The following is a 21,435-nucleotide window of genomic DNA, read 5'->3' as shown; positions in this document are numbered from 1 at the left end:
CAATTTTTCTGTCAATGTAACTCAAATAACTTTTGCTTTGTTTATGCCAGCATTATGCCACTGTTTCATGTTGAGTGCATGATCCATAATAATCCCCAAATTATTCCCAGTAGTACTACTACCTGACTAGTTATCTACCATTCTGTATTTGTGCATTTCATTTTTCCTTCTGAGATATCAAACCTTACATTTGTCTTTTTGAATGTAACTGTGTTTTCTGTAGTTTTCTAATCTAACAAGACCCTTTTGAATTCTATCTTCCATTGTTTGCAGCCCCTCCCAGTTTTGTGTCATTTGCAAATTTGATCAGGAATTCTTCCATTCTCCCTTCCAAGTCATTAATCACAATGTTAAGCAGTAGTAGGCTTAGAACAGTCCCCAATGGAACTTCACTTTAAACCTCCTGTCGTTTTGACATTGATCTGTTTATAGTTATTCTTTGCTTGCAGTTTATTCAGCCACTTAGATATCTACTGTATAGTAATTCTCTCTAACCTGGTTCTCTCTAATTTCTCCAGTTTACTTATAGAGTGCCCCGTGGGACTATATGAAAAGCCTTACTAATGCCCACATATACTTTTTCCACCAAACAAAGATCCCTGTCAAAGAAAGAAATCAATTTGATTTAGCATAATTTGTTCTGAAGAAATCCATGTTGGCTGGTAGTAATCAACCCTTCCTCCTCTAGGTGTTTACAACTTGATTGCTTTTTATGATTTGCTTCAGTAATTTATCAGGTATTGAGGTCAGCCCAACTGGTCTATAATTTTGTACTCCACCTTTCCTCCTTTTTTAAAAAAAAAGATGGATACTATATTAGCTCTTCTCCAGTCCTTTAGGACCTTGGGTGTCACTCACAACTATGCAAATACTATTGCCAGTGGCTATTAGATTTCTTCGCCCAGTTCCTTCAGCACCCCGAGATCAATTTAATCAGTTTCTGTTGACCTGTATTTTATGGTCTGTTACCTGTCTTATTTTGGATGATAAAGCCTAAATATTGGGAAGCCTTACAGGCTGAGTAAGGTTTCAAAGTTTCATCCAAAAGTATGGTGATAGTCAAGCATTGTGGGAGTAATAAACCTGATGTATACAGCAAATTCATCTGGGCTTCTCATAAGTCAGGAATTGATTATAGATGTACAATAAATATTTACCAAGAGATACTCCAGAGCAGTGTCTGATTTATCAAAGATACTTTCTTTTTAGGTATAGAGAAAAATTGGTGGCACCCCAGCCCCTGCCCCACTCCCCGCCTTCACTGTGGGGGCCTCACTCTGCCTTCCTGCCCCTTCTCCTCCACAGACTTACCTGCTGGGCACTGCTTTACATGCTGCCAGGCTGCATTCCTGACTGCGTGCATGCTGCGGCTGCTCGTGTGCATCTGTGTGTGTTTGTGCCTATCTGCGTCTGTGTGTCTGTGTGCATGCATGTTCCCCCCCCCCCCCGACTTCCTGCTGCAGCAGCCCAAAGCCTGCACCTGGGCTGCCCTGCCATCCTCTGTATTGCCACCACTGCCCTGCTGGATGGCCCAGAGGCAGTGGTGATGGCAGTGGAGTGGAGCCTGGGCACAGGCTCAAAAACCAAGTGCGCGATTAATGCATTAAAAATATTAATGCAAGAACCAATTAACACATTAATTGTGCATGTTAACTGCGATTGACAGCCCTACTTGCTCTGTTCTCCTGCCTCCATAGCTGTCACCTGTTACATAGGGAGTTAAATCCACTTTGGTTTTCAGACTTCTTAAAATATAATGTAGATTTTTTTACTTTCCTTATCTGCCTGATATATAAAGGTGAGAGTGAGCCTTTCCTCCCACCTATGGCTTGGAAACCCTGCTACACTTTGTAAACCATTGAGGAGAGATGGGGAGTGGGGGGGAGGCAGTACGTTTGATTTCACCATGTATAGTTTCTCAATATTTATGACCACTTTAAAGCTAGTTTAGAAGATCAAATGAATCAAGTAGAATATGGCTTTAGAGAACTTTTTATTTTTAACCAGAAATAATTTTAGCTTTTAAATACTTAATGTAGAGGTGTTTAAAATAGCAAGAGATTTTGTTCAGGATCTGTTGTCTCATTAGTGATTTTTTTTCCAGAATTGGGGAAAAAGAAATTAAAATTGAAAAACTTAAAGGATGGTTTAGGCAATTGTCTCCCAATATGTTCATTGGCATGCTTCATAGGTACATCACAGCAGTAGCACTGTGGGCATTGATAATGGAGCTATTCCAAGTAGCTGCAGTGAGCAGAAAATTAAAGTAATGGAGACCTTGCAGCAAGGATATTGTTGCTGTAGCTATATTGGACATGTGAAATACATACTTTAAACACCCCTTACTTACAAGTCATTTTTCATGAAATAAATAAACACCTCAGTTTGTTTTGGCAGCTTGCAAGGCAGTAGCAAGACATATTTGCAGTAGCTGCTGTTCATTTGTGAGAGAAGGATTTTCTCTCTTTTTCAACTTGAGAATGGATAGAGATTTAAGAAACTTGCTCATTACTCATATTTCCACTGAGATTTTTTTTTCTGGATCTCTGCAAGACTTCTATTTTTAGTTCTATTGATGTGCAACAAGAAAGAGCTGTTTCAGATCTTCTGTCATAAGACTGTAGAGATCCTGAATCTGAAATGTGTTATGTTTATTATTCAGAGAGAAGTTCCATACCTTGAAGCAACATGACTTCTTTAAATAGTATAATTAAATGTGTTGTGATGCGAACTCTGTGGGTTACACTAAAATTAACTATATTTAAAAGTGAAAGTGCAGGGGATGTCATTATGATAAAAATTACACAACTTGTCTTGCCTAGGTTTGTTTTCACAGAGTGGGTTACTGTGGCAACCGTCGATCCTCCTGGAACATGGTGTATGCATGAGGGCTACCCAGACCTTCGATACATATGCCTGGGCAGGAATTTTTGGAGGAGTGGAGGCTGTGGGTTACTGTGTAGCCACATTTTAAACGCAGACTAAATTGCTAGCTACTTTTCTTTTTCAAATTTTCACCAATGACATTTTCTGTTCACAGAGTTCAGCTGTCTCCAATTCTAGCTGGTCAGAATTAGATGTACTCATTTTGGCAGGAACTCTTGGCCATGTTCTCAGTCTGGGGGCAAGCAGTTTTATAGAAGAAGAGCACCAAACCTGGTATTTTCTTATCAGTACCCTTTGTCTGGCACTATGCCAGGAAATTTGTAGGCACTACTTTCTTTTGAAAGAATCTGATCTTCAGTTTAGCACTGTTCTGAAACAGAGTGTTGAAGATTTCAAAGAAATGGGTCACTTCAAGAAAGTTGATGTACCAGCATGTGATTCAAAACTGAACAAGTTTGCCACCTCAGCTGAACTTAGAAAAGGCTCCGAAAAATGGATAGGCTTAGCAAGTCCCTGGATCATCCTTATTTGCTGTCGGCTACTTCGTTCATTAAACCAGACAGGAGTTCAGTGGGCTCATCTGCCAGATTTTAGACACTGGTTAACAAGGTGGGTACCTAACTACTGTGTTATAGTTGCTACTTGAAATATGTTGTGTTTCATTCATTCATTTATTTATGTTTAGTTCAGTAAACTCTTAAAATGTTTCTTGATACAGAAAATACTTAAAATAGTAGAAGGGAGTAATTATTAACTTAGTATAGTGATTCTCAACCAGGGTGTTGCTTGATACTCTGAAAGGTTCTGCGAGATATGAGAAGGTAAATGGGTAAGGGCAGGCTTAATCTTGTCCCTGCCTAGCCAACTCCTTACCCCCATTGCCTCGTCCCTCTGCAAGAAAGTAAGCACTGTGATGTATAATTTAGATTTTGAAATTGGGTGCCACTCAATTCACAGAAGTTATTGAGGGATGCCTCAAGCCCAAAACAGTTGATAGTCACTGTCTTAGTAGTTGTTCCATGTATTACATTTACCACCAGTAGGTTATTGCTCCTGAAGTGTAATCTAAGTCTTGCAAATTTCAAGGCACATTTTTATCAGAGGCTTATAATAGTCTTTAATAACAATATTAACAGTGGCTAGTATAGTATAAAAAGAAACATAATGGGAGAAATTTATATAATTTTTCAGCAGAAAGACTTAACTGTTTGGTGTTTATTCTTTCTGATCTGTTGCAAGGGCTTCAATTTTGTGTGTTTTCTCAGATTTAGCACAATAAGGTATTGCATTATTAGTGAATGACCTTGAATTTCTCATGACTTAAAGAATGCTGTGGAATGGGTCCTTTTTGTGTCTTTTCAGTGCCTTTATTTTTCTCAAGGTAACTGCAGCAGTTGCTTACGGGGCTGGAAGTAATATTAGGAAAGCATTTGGTATTTTAACTATTTAGCTCTGGTTCAGCAGCTGAACAGGGAAAACAGCACCAGGTAGTGCTTTGCAGGTGACAGCTGAAGAGCCTCTGTTGTGTACATGTGAAGAGATGTCCATACAGCATCTCTTCAGAGACACACACATTAAAATGTCATGCATCATTCATCTGAAATAACTTGAGCATATAACTGCCGTTGAGGCCAGTTACTTCGTGAAAAGCACACTGTCCCAGGGAAACAAAAGCGGAGGCACTGGAATGGCCTCCCATGGCGGGACCCTGAGGCAGGATCAACATGCCCAGGAAAAGAGACAGGAAGCCCTGAAAAGAGGGCATATTTACTACCCACAGGAAAAGCAGAGCCATGCCGAGAAGGGCCGCTGGTGTGGTTCATCAGCTGCTTTTATTGCTGGCTGGGAGCAGCGCCAGCAGATGATGTCAGAAAAAACCACTGCCCAGCAGATTCAAAAGCCAGCAGTGGAGAAACGGCGGAGGAGGCAGCAAGGACGCCTGAGTGCGAAGCTACTCCCTGGGCTGCGACTCATTAAGATCGACAGCTCTGGAAGGGGCAGGGCAGAGACCCACCAGAGGGGTCTCAACTACATTAAGAAGTCTTCACACGCAGCTCAGTGGGACAGCTGGGACAAAGAAGGACAGTATCAAGGGATCTAGAGGACCACAGACGTCAGACCCATGAGTGGGGTTGGCAGAGACCTGTACCCTGATTTATCCTTTGCTTCTTTCTTTGTTTTACTTTATTTTGGAGGGCACTCGGAGTCAGAACCAGGGAAGAACCCTCTATGGGGTTCAGGGTCATGAAGAGAGACCGAGATGGTATTGCAGGAGCCTCAGAAGGATTTCAGATGCAGGGACGAAGATGATCCCACACCTCACAGTCATCCAGTGATGGACAAAGTGATAAGGAGACAGATGAGGACATCACAAAGGAACAGGCTGGTGACCCATCATCTGGCAGTCCTGAAGGCTGGTGCATGGCTGGGGTGTAGGGAAGGTGGAGCCCAAAGAGCCGCCTGCAGAAGGCAGCACCTGATTCATGAGAATCCACAAGAAGGAGCACCTCCACTGAAGAAAAGAAGACCAGGTCATGGCAGAAAAGTTTTGGGGTCTCCCTTGAGGTGGAACATGACCTAATTCCCAGGTCCCGGAGACATACCCCTCAGCCGGAGCCGGGTGTGTACTCGAAGGCCACCAGAGAGCACCTATACGGGACCAGGCAGGGGCACATACTAAGAACTTGAGTGGTTGTTGTGACATGCTTGACCAGTGAAGAATTAATATACAAAAACTTGGACTTTCTGATTAGCATAAAGATGTCAGCCTTTTGACTAAACTTCTACATCTAGAGACTGCTGAAAAATTAAGGAAGGAGTTTTGAATCCAGTATGTAGTCTGATGTGACAAAGAGGGTGTTTCTAGCATGATCAAACCATTATGAGCGATGTCATCTAGGAGATGCAGGTTTAGCTATTATCCAGTGACTTTTGAATTTTTTGTTTATAAACAAAAAAAAGATTGATTTGCCTCCTGATCCTATAGAGGTGGAGAAAAGTGCAGGAAGAAGCATTGCCTTAGTGCCCCCCATTTCACAACAGCAAGTTTTTTTGTTTCTTCTGAAGCTTGAAGTGTTACTCATTCCCACAAGTGGAAATGGAGGCCATCTTCATAGATCACTTAGTAATAATCTAAGTTATTTAGAATTTTTCTACTTTTTCCTCTTTCTCCTTCTCTCAATGTTGCTGATTTAGTAGAAGTGACTTGGGAAGTCCAGTGTCTTTATTTGTGTCATATTCTGCAAGCATTAACATACAATCAGTATTCTTAAAGAAAATAACTCACTAGCAAGTAATCTTTTTCCATCTCCTAAAAGCCTCTTTGCTGTCATGAAGCAGAATGAAAATGACCTCTTGTACCATGGAAAAAACGGCAACCAAGATAATCCCAATTGTAGTAATTAATTGTATTAATTTTGATTTGTTTTGGAAAGCTGAGCCAAAATGGAAGGTTTACAGCAGCTGATCTGCAGGGTGAGGAGGGTAGCACTTCATTAGTTTATATTTGGGCAAAGCAGCTGAATAAATGTCTTTAGTCTTCATTTTAACAGCAAGAGTTTAGAAACAGATATAGGAATCCAGTGTGAAGAGTGTGTACAGCAAAGGCGTTCCTCACATTCTTTTCCCGGGAGGACATTATTGCAACTAATTCTATTGTGTGGTTAAGTTTAAAAACATAATTATAGAGTTTTGACTTCTAAAGTGAGATAAGTCGGTGTGGCAGTGACACGTCCCCACAGGCTTTCAAAGGGGCAGGAGCGAGTTCCATGGGTCCCAAAACCCTGAAACAGACCCTCTGCAGGGAAAACTTACCTCCTGCTGGCCTGGCAGCACAGGAACCGGGACCACAGCCATGTGAGATGGCGTTATGCCGGCTGTTTAATCAGCTGTTCCCTGTGCAGAGAACAGCTGGACCAATCACGGCAGCCGTACTGGCTGCCACATGGAGGTTTAAAAGCCCCAAAAGCCCCAGGGTGGGGGAGGAGCCAGAGGAAGAGAGAGTACGTGGGCAGCACGTCAGACATGCTGAGGCTTCCGCAGGGAAGAGGAGCGGCACAGCTGGAACAGCACCAGCGATTAGGGAAGTGGAAATCTTCGAGCCCCCTATTGGAGGCCGAGCAGGGGAAACACTTCAGCCTCCTGTAGGAGGCAGAGCGAGGGAAGCACTGCAGCTCCCTGTGGAAGACAGGCCAGGGGAAGCATTCGAGCTTCCTGTAAGAGGTAGAGCAGGGGAAGCGTTTGAGCCCCTTGTGGGGGAAAGGAGGCAGCTCCACATCTCTCTCCTCCCCAGGAGAATATTTCTTCTGAAGAAAACAGAAAAAGAAAGAGAAAAAAATCAAAGAGATACAGAGAGAAGGTTGGGGCATCAAGGTCGGAAGGACAAGAGCTGACGGATCCCACTTGGACGTGGGTCCCCCCACCTGAAGCAGGCTGCAGGCAAGCCTGTGGGGTCGAAACCACCATCACACAATCACCCATCCGGTTGGCGAGTGGACGGGGTGTAGGGGAGGTGGAGCCCCGTGGAACATCATGCCGAACAATTGTGAGTACTGCCATTGTCGGGAAGCTCTCCCAAGAAGATCTCCACTGGACCCCGCTCTCTTGATAGCTTAACATCAAAGTCGTGACAGGTGAGTTGAGGGGAGGGGCAACATATCCGACAGGCCGTGCTGCCCATAAGGCCCCCCCCTCCCCCCCCCCCAGACCTCACAGTCTGTCACTAGGCGTCTCAGTAAATTATATGCCATTATAATGTCCACAGCTAGTCAAATCAGGTTATGTTTAGGTGACTAGTGCTACTTAAACAAAACCTGGAACATTTAATTCAGGTGTTTTAATATGGATTTGAATGCAGAACTTTAAAAATCCTGTCTGGAAAATGTTGGCACTTGAACAGGACATATTGACTTAGGCTTTTAAACCTGCAGTTGTTAACCTGGAGACATACCTTGATACTATGCAGCAGACCCAAACCTGCTATGGAAAAATCTCATGAGAGCCATCCAGCCTGAAAAAAAGGTGGAATCAACTATTACAATAAGAGCTATCTCACAGACAGCCTACCAGTGACACAGGAGAGATCCAAGACAGCAGAACACAGAACACCAGCATCATAAACTTACCATAACACCGTCTATCCCATTCTAAAATATCTGTATTCTCCAAAGACCTGAATTTCTGCCCAGAAGAACAGCCGGGCAAGATACTAATATGTGGAAAATTAGAAGAATTTCTAAGCAGGTTTATACTGAAAATTTCCGCAACAACCAGGACAGAACCACCTCTGATAAAACAAACAACAATAAAATGTCTGATTGGACACCTCTCAGCAGATAGAGCCATACATCTTCACTGGTAGAAGAAAGCTAACAGTGAAATTTGCAATAAAAGTCAGGACTACCACAACCTTTCTCCCTTAGAGAGAAAAGCCATACATTCCCTAAGATCCAACAACGAAATAGTAATCAAACCAGTAGATGAACGAGGAGCTATTGGTATCCTCAACTGTCAAGACTACGTCCATTGTCATCTTCTTTTGTATAGCTGATGTAGGTATAGAACAGTAACTATAATTTTACATTTAGGTGGTTGAGCCAGAAAAATGTGTCAGGAGCAGCAGAGCATATTGCTGTGATACCTCCTTCATATTTGTGGATCGGGCATTGAGTTGTTGTAAGTTCCATTGTCTATTCTGGGTTATGACAATTGCACACTGGAGAGTTTTTAATTTTCCATTTGTGCATCAAGTACCCACATCTCCCATGGCTTGTGCAGATATGGTTTAGAGTTGCCCATAAGCATCATGGGAGATCAAAGCCAGGCATTTTCTGCATTGGAGCTATCATAAGATGTTTATTTGAGACTTCCTATGAACTACATTCAGTTTTCCAAGCTACATCAGGGTTAAAATCATGTTGTTGAAGGTTAAGTGGGTAGATCCAAAAGGGCTTGTGGAGTTTAGGTGATGGTGAGGGGCATTGTTGAGGTCCTGATGGACTGAGGGATGTTTGTTTTACTTGAATTGCTTGACTTCCCTTAGAGTTGCTGCCTCACAATTAATGGGTGGAGGAGTGGTGTGTGACAGCATGGGCAGCATGGCCCCAAAGGGTTGGGGCTGACTTGAGGGTTCCAGTGATGCAGCGCATTGCAGAGTTCAGTTGCATGTCAACAAGTCAAGTGTGACTGCTTCTGGTCCATACTGGTGTATAGTAGTCGGCTACAGAGTAGGCAAGGGCCAGCACTGATATCTGTAATACTGATGTTGATGCTCCCTAGCTTGTGCTTGTCAACTACTTGTGTTTGCTAATTGCTTCCCAGCTTGTGCTTGTCAACTATGTCAATGGGCACCTATATACGAGCAGCGAGGCTGTTCCAACACACTGTAATTACAGTGTGTCGAAGCAGGCTTGATTAATCAAGTCTGCTGGAGTGTGGTAATTACTGTTTTAGCAGACTCCAGTGTTATATGTATCAGCATCCCTGTGCTGAAAAATGGTGGTGGGGGCACTTTACCTAAAGCTTGTTCGATGACCTTTGGTTAAAGCACCCACGCCACCATTTTTCAGTGCAGGGATGCTGATGCACAAGAGATGCTCTGGGCACTTTAATTAGAGTGGTTCTTGGAGCCGTTCTAACTAAAGCCTCTCCCCCCACTCTCCTGGAGGCCATGTATAAACACCCAATGAGGCTAACAGATAACTCTGACATCACCTTCTGTAAGGGGAACTGGGGCGGACCCCATACCAGTATTTGCTCCAGAAATGGAAAATATTATCAAATCCTTTTCATACTAGCTTCAGGAAAGATCAGAAGAATCATCAAACAGTTACAGGCTATATTGGATAAAGATCAGACATTGAGAGAAATTCCTAGTCTCTGGCTCCTGGCTTTCAAACAACCCCCTAACCTTATGCAACTCATCATCAGAAGCAAACTCCTTGCTGTTCAACAGACATCAAATGGGACACAGTCTTGTCTTGACAATAGATGCAAAACCTATGAGCACATCTCTGCTGCTACTGCAGTTAACACCTCCTGCAACAGACGCATCAGAATCTGTGGATTCTATACATGTCTATCCTACAGATGTCTAAGATGTGGTATCTCTCTCCAGTGCACTAAATACTCCTGTGGAAACTATGTGAAACTACTTACCCTGCTTCTGGAAGGTGGTTCTGCTCCATCCCCATCCCCCCATGGATCAATCCAAGTACCCCCGGGGGTTTGTGTACCCCCGATTGACAACCCCTGCAGTAGAAGATGTTGACCACAGAAATCCATGGCACCACTAGTTGTTTTATGCCAGCCCGGCTTCTTGTTAGCCATCATTTTATTTGTTTAAGGAAGAAAAATCTATTAAACTCCCACATAAAGCATTTCATTAAGTTAAAACAAGGATTACTAAGTACAACTTAAAACAGAATGTATCATTGCACTCTTCAGAAAACCCACACATCTGTCAAAAAAGGATTACCTAAAGAATTCTGATACCAGGCTCAATGTCAACTCCCAGTCAGCACAACACTTACTGACATACCTGAAGAACTCTTTAGAGCTGCTCACCTTTCTCCCCTCATCCTCTCCATGCTGCAATATCTCTGTACCCTGGCTAAGTTGGGAGAGGAGTTGATTGGGTCATGAATATAGACCAGGAGGAAGGAAATGTTTAGCTTTCAGGCCCAATCTTGACTGACTTCTATCCCTGTAGATGAAATAGCTGCCTTACATTTCCCTGTTGGATTCAAAGCAAAGTGTGTAACAAAGAATGGAAAAGTACAACAGTTTAAGTGATATAAGTGAAGTAAATGAAAGAAAACCTTAAGTTCCAGTGGGGTGATGCAGAGATCATGCAAATATAGACCAAGTGTTGCATTAGTTGTCCAGAGGCTTTGGGTATAGACTGTCAACCTTCCATGATGGCATTTTAAGTATGAAGGCAGGGCAAGGCAGAAGATGTCATACTGTTGGTTTGAGTCTCTGTGCAATATAGAATAATCCAAGGGTAGGCAACCCCCCGGGACAGGTGCCAGAGCATGGCATGTGAAGGCATTTTGCTTGGCACATGTACCTCGGGGCAGACAGCAAAGGAAGTGTTGCAGCAGTGCTGCCACAACAAGGATTGGGCTCCTCACAGTTCCTCCACCATCCGTCCCTGGCACACCAACATTTTACAAGTGGAGCTTGTGGGTGTTTTTGACATTCTGCCCAAAAACATTGCTGACCCCTGGAATAGTCATTCATATTTAAATCATTTGGAAGGCGTAAAAATATTGGCAGATGGAAACAGACATTTTTCACAGTTGTGTTGAGGGTCCTGTTCACTTTCTTATGAAATACCAATACAATTTACATCTCAGTTATAGGAATTGCCAATCTATCCATACAGTACAGTCAGAGCTGACCCGAGCAGGGTACAGGACCTGGGACAAATTAGCCCGTGCAGGGCCCCGCCCCTGCTCCGATCCCACGGGCCCCAGACTCAAAGAAGCTGCTGCGGTGGGGGAGGGGTAGTAGCAAGTGGCTAGAGGCGGAACCGCTGCCTCACCCAGCTCTGTGGGGCCCTGCAAAGTGCGGGGACTGGGGCAGTTGCCCCGATTTATGCCCCCCACCCCTCCCCTGGGACAGCCCAGAGTATAGTGATAATTGACTCCAGGTAAAGTACTCAGCCTAATCCGATTTAGATTTTTCAATTTAGTTTCATATTTAATTGTGGGAAGTATGTTTCATGCACAGCAATTGACTTTGGAATACATTCCATCTGCTGGCCAAAAGGAGTCTACTAGAATTACCTTCTACAGCAGTGGTTGTAACCTTTTTAGATTCTGGACATCCTCATAACTTCTGTGACTGGAGCAACACCCTGTTTCAGAAGCTAATTTATTTACTATGGTGCTTCTCTCCTCATGCAGGAGTGGAGAGGTAGAGGAAGAAGTTGCAAAGGGAAAAGTGAGTACTAACCTCTGTACAAGGGGCGGGACATTTACAAGCATACATGTACTTCATCACATTCCATGACACCCTTAAAAGGATCTTACAGCACCCCAGGGTGCCATGGGACCCCAGTTGAGAATCACTGATCTAGGGCATGATGCAAGGCCTATGTCACTCTAGGGTAGCGTATGATATATTATTACGTTGACATTAAAAAGAACCCAATTATGCTAACAGGTTTGTTTTGTTTTGTTTTGTTATGTGTCCTGTTTTTCTGTTAAAAGTAAATTTGTATGAAATAGTGTACCAGTGCCTTTAAACATGTTGGTAAGAGAATGTTATGCTTCTAAAAATTAAGTAATATATATGTACAGAGCTGTTGAAAAGAGCAGGCTTATGAAGTAATAAATATATTTTTCTTGCTGTATATCGAATAGTTAATTTAAGTAAATAATTTGAGCAAAACACCAATTTTTGTGGATAGATAAAATTAAAAAAATTGGTGTCGAAGCATTAAAACCTTTTTTGTTATGTAATATGAAGCTTCATTTTTATCTAATTAGAACAAACAGAGCTGCTAACATATGGGAAGACATGATAATTATACTTTTAAATACGTGTGCCTGAATAGAAAAATCTCATTAACAAAATCTTTCCTCTAAAAATACTCAGGCTTTACAACACCTCTAAGAAATTTAGTAACAGATGTCATTGCAATGATTAATTTTGAAAGTATAGTACAGTAGTTAGATCCCTGTTAAATGTAGGTTTTATATTTTAAATGCAGTAATTACATTTTTTTTTGTTTACAGTTCTGAACATAAAGCTGAACTTTCTCTTCTAGCAGCTATCTCTTTAGTTATGATCTTTATTCTGGTTCAGAGGAGATGCTCCCTGGTTTCAAAAATTGCGATGGCACTTGGGCTCTTGGGAATCTACAATTATCGTGCAGCCATTGGAAGTGTTGTATTTCCATGGCAACAAAGCAACAAAGATGTTTCAAAGTAAGTTCATCAATAGATATGTAACAGACGCGGTACTTGGGATCCTGGAAAATAGCATGTTATCTCTGTACTAGTATTAGACTCGTATGAGCAAAGGGATTCCAATTGTAGGGATGTGCACTGATAAATTTTATTTTATGTATATAAGTAACTTTTCAGATGAATAAAGTCATATGTGACTATAGCATGTTGAACTGTAAACCTTTCAAAAGCTGAGGAAGACTGACTAACTACAGAAGTAGTTTTTTGATCTAGCCAGTTACAAAGTTTTTTTTCCTGGAAAAAGAAAACCTTTCAGCGTTGTTGCTATATTTACCTTTATAGCCTAAATTTATAGTCTAAATTTAGTATAGAATATGCCAAACAGGCTTAATTAACTACTTCATGGTTATACATTTTAGACTAAATGGAAACAGTTTCCCTAAAGTTTTGTATTTGTGTCTTTCACAGCTGAGTGCTTTGTAATATGTATCTTTTTAAAACACAGTAAATTCATGTTCTTGAGATCTGAAGCTTGCAGCCTAACACTGATTGACACCTTTTCAAAACTGTGGAGTGGTGCTGCATCCTTTCTTACCATGCCACTCAATAGGTGGTACATTACGTACAGCATGAAGCGAAATAACCCAATGATGCAACTAACTCAGAAGCTGGCAAACTTTTACAGCCAGTGGGCCAGAACAACCGACTCTGGTCCAGTGCAGGTAGGGGGCTTCAGCGTCATGTCAACAACAGGGGGCTTTCCCCATGCTGGGGCCAGGCAGCTAGGAACTGTGCCCGCTCCATCACCACCTCTCCCAGTCCCCTGCTTCCCAGCTTCCTAGGTGTCTGCAAGCTGCAGCTGTGGTACCATCTCTTCTTCTTACTCCCCCTCCCTCCTTCCCCTCTGGTTGTGGCATGGGCATCCGTGGGCTACCTAGCTTAAGTGCAGCTCCCCACCAGCTGGAAGCTGCTCCCATGCTGCAGCTGAGGAGAAGGAGGTGGAGAAGAAATGGCAGTGTGAATGTAGTTAGCAGATGCCTGGCCCCAGTGCACCTCGGGGTCTGGAAGCTGCACCTGCAGTGCAGGTGCAGCTTCCAGACCCCGAGATGCACTGGGCCATCCCTGAGGGGTGCAAATCAAGGTGAGCACCCCGAGCCCCATGCTTTGTGGGGCCCTGCAGAGCTGGGCAGAGCAGCGGCAGTGCACAGCTGGGCGGAGCAGCGGCTCCATGTCCAGCCACTTGCTATGCCTCCCTGCCCCCTCCTCCCCCCGATCCCGATAGGGTCCAGGGACCATGGGGCTGCATGGGCTGATTTGCCCCAGGCCCCTCACCCTGTTTGAGTTGTCTCTGCCTGCACTGCAGCTGGGGAACACAAAGCAGAGAGAAGCAGCAGTGGTGCGCACACAGATCCCAGTTGTCTGGCCCCAGTACCCAGCTGCTTGATAGGCCAGTGAAATTACTCAGTCTTCATTAAACCAAAGCCAGGAGGGCAGAAAGAAGCTGCAGTGTTGTGAGCATGGGTGCAGGCCCAGGCTAAGCCCTCTAGCTATATGCACCAGATCTGTCCCACAGGCTGTCTGTCATCAACCCCTGCTCTAAATTGTGATGAGTATTTGTGTCTGTTGTACCATTAGCTGCTTTGTGAATGCAGCCGAATAGCTTTGATAGTTTTATAACAGCTTTGCAGCCTCAAGATTTTCTATGGGTGAGTTGTTGCAGAAAGTTACCAGCTTACATTCTGGAGTGTGTTTTTTGGAGAGAGGTGTTGAGGTTTCTGGCTGGAATAAATTTTTAGAGAGAACACTTTGAGACAGGCTAATATAGAATAGGTTGGGGGTTATGCTTTGAGGTCAAAGTGTCCCTGATCACCAACATGTAGAAAGTGGGCATCACCTGGGAAATGCTCCAAGAAGAGGTTTTAGAGCCAGGTAGTAGAAGGTCAGATTTACTGATAGGTTCATGTAGTTCTTTTACTTCAGAGTGAAAACCATATTGAAAAGAACTTGACTTCTTCATTTAGTTTTAAAGTAACACTTTGTGTATTTAATCTTCTGTGTAAAGAAGTCCCCAGCGATCAGCAGGATTTGGCTATGTGCCTGAATTTGTTTTTCTGGAAATATGCCTGATTTCTAATTGTGATTTCTAGTTTTGCTTTGTTTCACTAAAATTCCTTAGGGTAGAATACTGTGTTCCTTCAGTGGGAAGAAAACTACTGTAGTGTGGAACAGAATATTAACTGCATCCACCAAGCTGCAAATAAAAATAACACAATTACAGTAATAAGTGAAGTTCTTAAATATATAGAGTGAGCAAAGCTTTCACTGACAGCTTATTTATGTTATAGTCAGCATGTTAATTGCAATTAGAATAAGACAAATACAGGTTTTTACACCGTCTCAGCCTAAATTTGAATGTGAATATGGTGATTGCTGTGTCAGACCTAGCTCTGATTAAGGAGTAGTTTAAAAGTTGTTCCTTAGTGTCATAAAATAAAGGTTTACTGCCAAATGCATGGTCTCACATTCGAAGTGCAAGTTGAAGAGACATGGCTGTTTAGCTGTAGACATGCACAAGGCTTTTTAATAAAAATAGTTCTTAGGAAAGTGAGGTGAGCTTCTGTGCACAGTTCTGCCAAAACACCTCATCCTCATCTTGCACCATTTTTTGAATTCTGTTGAGTAAGAGGAACCAAAAAAAATCAAGGTTTTGCATTTGGGCAAAGACCTCCATTTTAATTTGTTTAGTACCTTCACTGTTTAAACTAAACTAATTGCCAGAGAATAGAAAGTACAAAATGCATACAGGGTGGAGGCTGCAAAAGTAAAAGGAGCCTTACACTGCCCTAAGCTCCAAACTTAACCTAGAAAAAATACCAGGAATGGCCTGTTTCATACTGGGTTGCCAGTCAGGAACCATGTTTTTTCCACTTTTAATTGTATTTGCTATGTGATCATCAAGTTAATGTACTCATATCACCATAATATGAGGAAATGTAGGGCTTATATTGCATTACATATAAAACTATGTTAAAAGAATGGTAAGGTTGCAAAGTCACCTATTCCAAAAGTGGGAAAGTTAGGGTTAGATTTACTTGTGTAAACCTAATTCACTTTCTTTCTGTACATACATTGCTGTGTAATGTGAACTAATTAATTACACAGAACATTTTGTATGCTGTAGGCTGGAACAACCCAGATTTTGTCCAGTGCAGGCTGGATAGCATAGAATAATAGAAAATTAGGGTTGGAAGGGACCTCAGGAGGTCATCTAGTCCAACCTCCTGTTCAAAGTAGGACCATCCACAACTAGATAATCCCAGCCAGGACTTTGTTATTCAGCCAGGTCTTAAAAACCTTCAAGGATGGAGATTCCATAGCCTCTCTGGGTAACCTGTTCTAGTGCTTTACTGCCCTCCTAGTAAGCAAGTGGTTCTTCCTAATATATTTAACCTAAACTTCCTTTGCTGCAACAGAAGATCATTGTTCCTTGTTCTGTTATTTGTCAGCACTGAGAACAGTCTATCTCCATCCTCTCTGGAACCACCCTTCAGGTAGTTGAATGATGCTATCAAATCCCTCCTCAGTCTTCTCTTCTCCAGACTAAATAAGTCAGTTCCCACAGCCTCTTCTTGCAAGTCATATGCTTCAGCACCCTACCCATTTTCATTGCCCTCTGCTGGACTCTCTCCAATTTGTCCTCATCTTTTCTGTAAATGGGGGCTGTAGCAAGTGCTTGTCCCAGGGGTGGTTGCACTACCCCTGGTGGCTGTGCAGCCCTTGCTAACTCATGCTTGCCCTTGGACAATCTTCCCTTCACTCTCCCACCACACCTTGATGTTAATTTTTTAGAAAAAGTGAGGCTGCCTCAGGCCTTCCCAAGTGTAGTCTCACTCTCTGGCTCCTGAGGTTAATTACATGGGCTCTACTGTCTCACAGATGATCTACTAACCCATGCCCTTCCTGAGCTATGGGCTTCTAGCCCGCAGTCCTTGCCCCTCTTGGGTTGTGGGCTTGTTGGCCCCCTTGGTCTCCAGCTGTGACTCCCAGTCTTTGGCCCCTCTCTGAGCTGCTTCGAAGCCAGCTGAGACTCCTGGGCTCCTCTGGCTCTGCCAGTCATCACCTGTGGCCCTTTACTCGGCCTTTGGCCCTTCTGGGCCTTGGACCCACTTGGGGACCAGTGAAACTTTTGGGCTTCCTTGGCCTTGCTGACACTCACCACTTTAGGCTCAGGCTCTTTCCATCTGGGTCCCAGGCCTGTCTCTTCCAAGGCCTGTTCCATCTGTCAATGAGCTCAGGCTCTCTCCCTCTGGGCCCCAGGCCCTCTATTCTTCTGGCCCCTCTTTCTCTCTGGGCTCGTTGGGACCTCCATACCTCCCCTTCAGTCCTTTCCACAAGCCCCCAGTGCTTACCCCCAGTTCAGATATTAAGGCAGGAGCCCTGCTGCTAGGAGCTCTTCTGCTTGTGGTGCTCAGGGCTAGGCAGCCTGACCAGTTCAGGCCTTGGGCTTAAATGCTTCAAACCTGGCTCCCTTCTGGTCAGCTGGCATCCTAATCAGCACCCCTTTGCCACCTGCAGGCAGCTTCTCAGTGGGTGCATCTATGCATGTCCCTGAATGCGCAATTGGTACTGCACAGTTCTGGTAGCACACAGGTCATTTTTGACCTTACAGTGCAGTAGTGGCAGCATCATGGTTAGTGCTCGCTAATGCTATGATTATGTAGCATTTCATGTGGATGTGCCCTGGCAGCTTCTCTTCTTATAGTGACAGGCACTCCAAGCACCCTGTAACAGGGCCCCAGAACTGAACACAGTGCTGAATAGGGGGAAATATTCATGACCTTTGATCTGTTGGAAACACTTTTATTAATGCTGCATCTTCATGTCAGTGGTGCGGGTCTTTCCTTGCACCCCTGCTAGAGCCAGGCACCTGGGAGCTGTGCCTGTGCTGCCACTGCTTCTCCCAGCCCTCTGCTCCCTAGCTGTGGTATGGGTGCAACTTCAATCTGATGGAGAACTGCCCAGGGACCAGCATCTGCAAATTATCTGTATGGCTGCTGCTTTTCCCCACTCTCCCTCTCCCTTGCAGCTGCCACATAGACACAGTTGGAAGCTGACTGGCTCCAACACAGCTCCCCTCTGGGTGGAAACTGCACCTGTGTTGCAGCTGGGGAATGAGTGGTTGAGGAAAGCAGTGGTGGCATGGGTGGAGCTCCCTAGCCCTTGCATAGGTGCAGGCAGGTCTTCCACTGCTGATGTGCTCCTGAAATCACTTGGTCCACGTTGGACTAGAGCTGGCTCAGACACAGATCCTTGCTGTTAGGCACAAATGTGGACTGAGGATCCAGCTCCATGAGCCAGATTCAGTGGCTCCATGGGCCAGATCTGGTCCATGGACCATAAGTTTGTGACCCGACATAGAGTCTTTTTTTCTACTCAGTTTTTCCTTGTACTCCTTCAGTATATAAGATAGATAGTGTCCAGTGAATGGGTACTGTTCAGTGTTTCAGTTTATCCATCATTATTCAGTATGATACCCAGTGCCTTATTTAATGCACGCCACCAATACCATGAAATGAATGCAGTTATTTCCTCAGAGGATTTTCTTTAGTGTCCATCACCATAGCATACCAGTGCTTCACTAATATTAATTTATGTTCATGACACCTATGGTAAACAATTCCTGTGTAATAGATGAGGAATTGAACTGCAGAAGTCAAAATCAAAAGTGAAAATCAGCCCCCCACTCCTATTTTTAAACCACTGAAAACAGTCTTAAAATGTGATTTTAGGCCACCTTAACTCTAGGCTCTGTTGCCAGCGTAAACAATGGTAAAAAGTAGAAAGACATTTGGAAACTTTTAAAGGAATTTTGGTGGTGAACTTTTGGTGTCATAAAGAAAAGTACAATGTCCTTGTTGCTTTTTATACAGCTAATGAACATATAGCAATTTAGAACATATTTGACACCAGTTGTGTTAGTTATCTGATTTTGCTTTTGATGTAGATGTCAAGTCAGAGGTCAGCCCCAGCCTCATGGCCCGTTGGGCCAATGTGGTTAAAACACCAGTGTCTCTACACCAGCTATGCATAAGGGAGTAATGGGGTCACTTTTGACTCCTCACCATGAATGACCAGGTACTCATTTATAGCTGGGTCAACTGAGGGTAGCTTAGTATGCCTTCAGAACCAGAGCAAGGTACTTTAACTGCTTCACCACCATGCCCCTTGATGTAGGTGTTATGTTTATGGGATCCCCTCTTCTTTTTCCTTCCCCCATAGCACACTTTTTAGCTCTCTACCACTGAGTTTTCTTGCTGAACAGCAGGGCCTCTTGGGCTAGGAACAGAAATTACACATAAACTGGTGTAAGTGATTGGAAACAAGTTCAGATCTGTAATACTGGAGGGCTAGGTACAGACATTCAAAAAGCCAGAGACAGAATCGATCCAAGTTACATAGTTTTCTGTAGGCGGTATAATTTAGATTGATACCAAACAGCACTTATGTTCACCCTTTGTGGGGGGAATCTTAGACCACGTTCTGTCATTTTTAAATCAGTCTACGTGTGCTGAACTTCTGTTCTGTTATGGGTATAGACCAGTTTCTAAGCACTTCATACTAGTAAAAGTGTAATGTCTGTACCTGCCCAGTGTGCCCTAGTACAGAGCAGGACCAGTCTCTACTACTCTTGGCTGCTAAGTAGTGGGTGCCTCTCTTAAGCTAGTTACTGTTAGGGGAAAGGAGTAACTAGTTCAGTAAGCTTTCTCCTGCTGCTGGACTTTTTAATGTGGCATGGAGAGTCCCTCATATGATATTTTCTCCCTTCAATTCCACTAAAGGTAACCTTCCATCTCCAAGTGTGACTGCTGCTGGGAGATGGATAAGGAAGAGGCCATTAAAGCAAGCACTATCTTATGTGGCTTTTGCTAAGATAACCTTCAAATTAAACATTTCTGAGGGTATAATTTAGACCCCCACTTTCCCTCAGAGGACCTATCTAAAATAATGCAGGATGCCCAATGGGAAAATTGACTATTATATAGCAACCCGAACAAAGTAATGACAGTGTTTCACTGTCAGAAGATGCATTTATTTGGAGATAATTTTGAGTCTAAACCTTCCTCAGCTGGTTACATCATAGCTTTTATTGAAGCCATTTCCTGCAGGTAAACATCTGAAGCTGTTACTTTTCCATCTAAGTTTTATAAATATATTTAAATGATTTCTATGAGGATAATGACAATAGAATATCCTGAGATACTGAGATAAGGGATGTCAATTTTACACTGGTTAGTGGAAAGAAGTTGACCTAATTAGGTGCCTTTTATCTTCAGCTTCTATGAATGCTTTTGATAAATGAAGTAGAACTTTCTTGCTGAATCTCTTCAACCTATTAGGGTGTCCTCAGAGGTTGGGTTACATTCTCTTTCCTCTGTGGCCTCTATCATCTTGACAAAGGTAGTTGTAACATGAAGCCATAGATGAAATCAGTCAATGTGAGCATTGACATGGGGAGATGTGAGATCCTGAAAAACAAATAAGCCCTCTTGCAAGTAATTTTGGAGTAGTAATAGATTAAACCTGAATTTGTATATGGTGGAGCGCTGCAGATTTGTAGAGCCATACCTTGTGCTTCATTCATGGATACTGTAAAAACTACGTAACAGGAAAGCATCAGGTTTTCTTAAATCTGAAACTTTTTCCCCCAAGTATATTGGATGGGAGCCAACTGGCTTTAACAGTATTAAAATTTGATATCATCCCCCTCAGACTTTAAGTATAATTTTCTGAGACATCTTAGCCTCATTTTTAATTTATAATTATGAAAAATTTATGAACTAGCATTGGATACAGTTGGTTCATTTAGATGTCTGAAAGTGTCTAGATAAATTCATGAGTTGTGCTAGTGTCATCTCAGTGTCTTGCCTATTGCATAATTTGATTTCATGTGATACTGTACTTTTTTAATGTCTTTTCTCATGATGCATTTGTGGTATTGAGTTACGTGTACCCCTTAATATTGCTGTATGCAATAGTTTTCATTTAGCTTTCACTTCTCATTAAGAGTATAAAACTTCTATTTAAGTGTAGCATTTTCCAGTTAATCTTCAGTTGGTCACTTGCCAAAAGCCACTTAATTGAACAGTTTGGTAGAATGAGTACCGTACTGTAAAAGAACAATGGAATTTCTTTGAGTTTAGTTGATACTGTTTGACTTTTTTTTGAGTTCTTCCAAACTTTGAAAAAGGTTGTCAAATAGTATTTTTTGCCTTTAAAAGGCTGCTATTAATTTGGGGATACACATCCTCTTTGTGCTGTTGTTACAGTAAACCCAAAAGGTAAATGGTTCAATAAAAAGGGAAATCTTATCAGTGTATTTTGTAATGCTAATGTGCAGTTTGCTTCTCTTTTGTTTTTGACAAGGCCGTTTCTGATGCCATACAAGAGTGTTTACTTCCAGTTTCACCTTTGAGACAGATGTAACATTGAAAGACTTTGATTGCCTTTGAAGCTCTCCAAAGAGCAAGTGGACAGATGTACACACCCTTTGAAGCTCTGCAAAAATTTTGCAAGTGCTCTAAATATAACCCTATAAGAAACAAGTTCTATTTAGAAACACTTCAAAATGAAT

General features: G+C 42.8%; 1 protein-coding gene across 4 annotated transcripts in view; it reads left to right on the top strand.

Annotated features, from left to right (window-relative positions):
- The window catches only part of PIGG (phosphatidylinositol glycan anchor biosynthesis class G (EMM blood group)), a 184,460-nt gene that overhangs the window by 102,480 nt on the left and 60,545 nt on the right, over positions 1-21,435 (top strand). For all 4 annotated transcript variants that reach the window (XM_090038961.1, XM_090038962.1, XM_090038958.1 and 1 more), the window contains 2 exons: positions 3,041-3,495; positions 12,630-12,821. In XM_090038961.1, coding sequence (XP_089895087.1) covers positions 3,041-3,495; positions 12,630-12,821 — 647 coding nt within the window. The remainder of the gene's footprint in view (positions 1-3,040; positions 3,496-12,629; positions 12,822-21,435) is intronic.

The sequence above is a fragment of the Crocodylus siamensis genome, chromosome 3, assembly GCF_052110815.1.
Source record: "Crocodylus siamensis isolate JL-2025a chromosome 3, ASM5211081v1, whole genome shotgun sequence".
NCBI classification, from domain to species: Eukaryota; Metazoa; Chordata; order Crocodylia; family Crocodylidae; genus Crocodylus; species Crocodylus siamensis.
The sequence above is the reverse complement of the archived record's forward strand: the minus strand, read 5'-3'. Positions and strand labels throughout refer to the sequence as shown.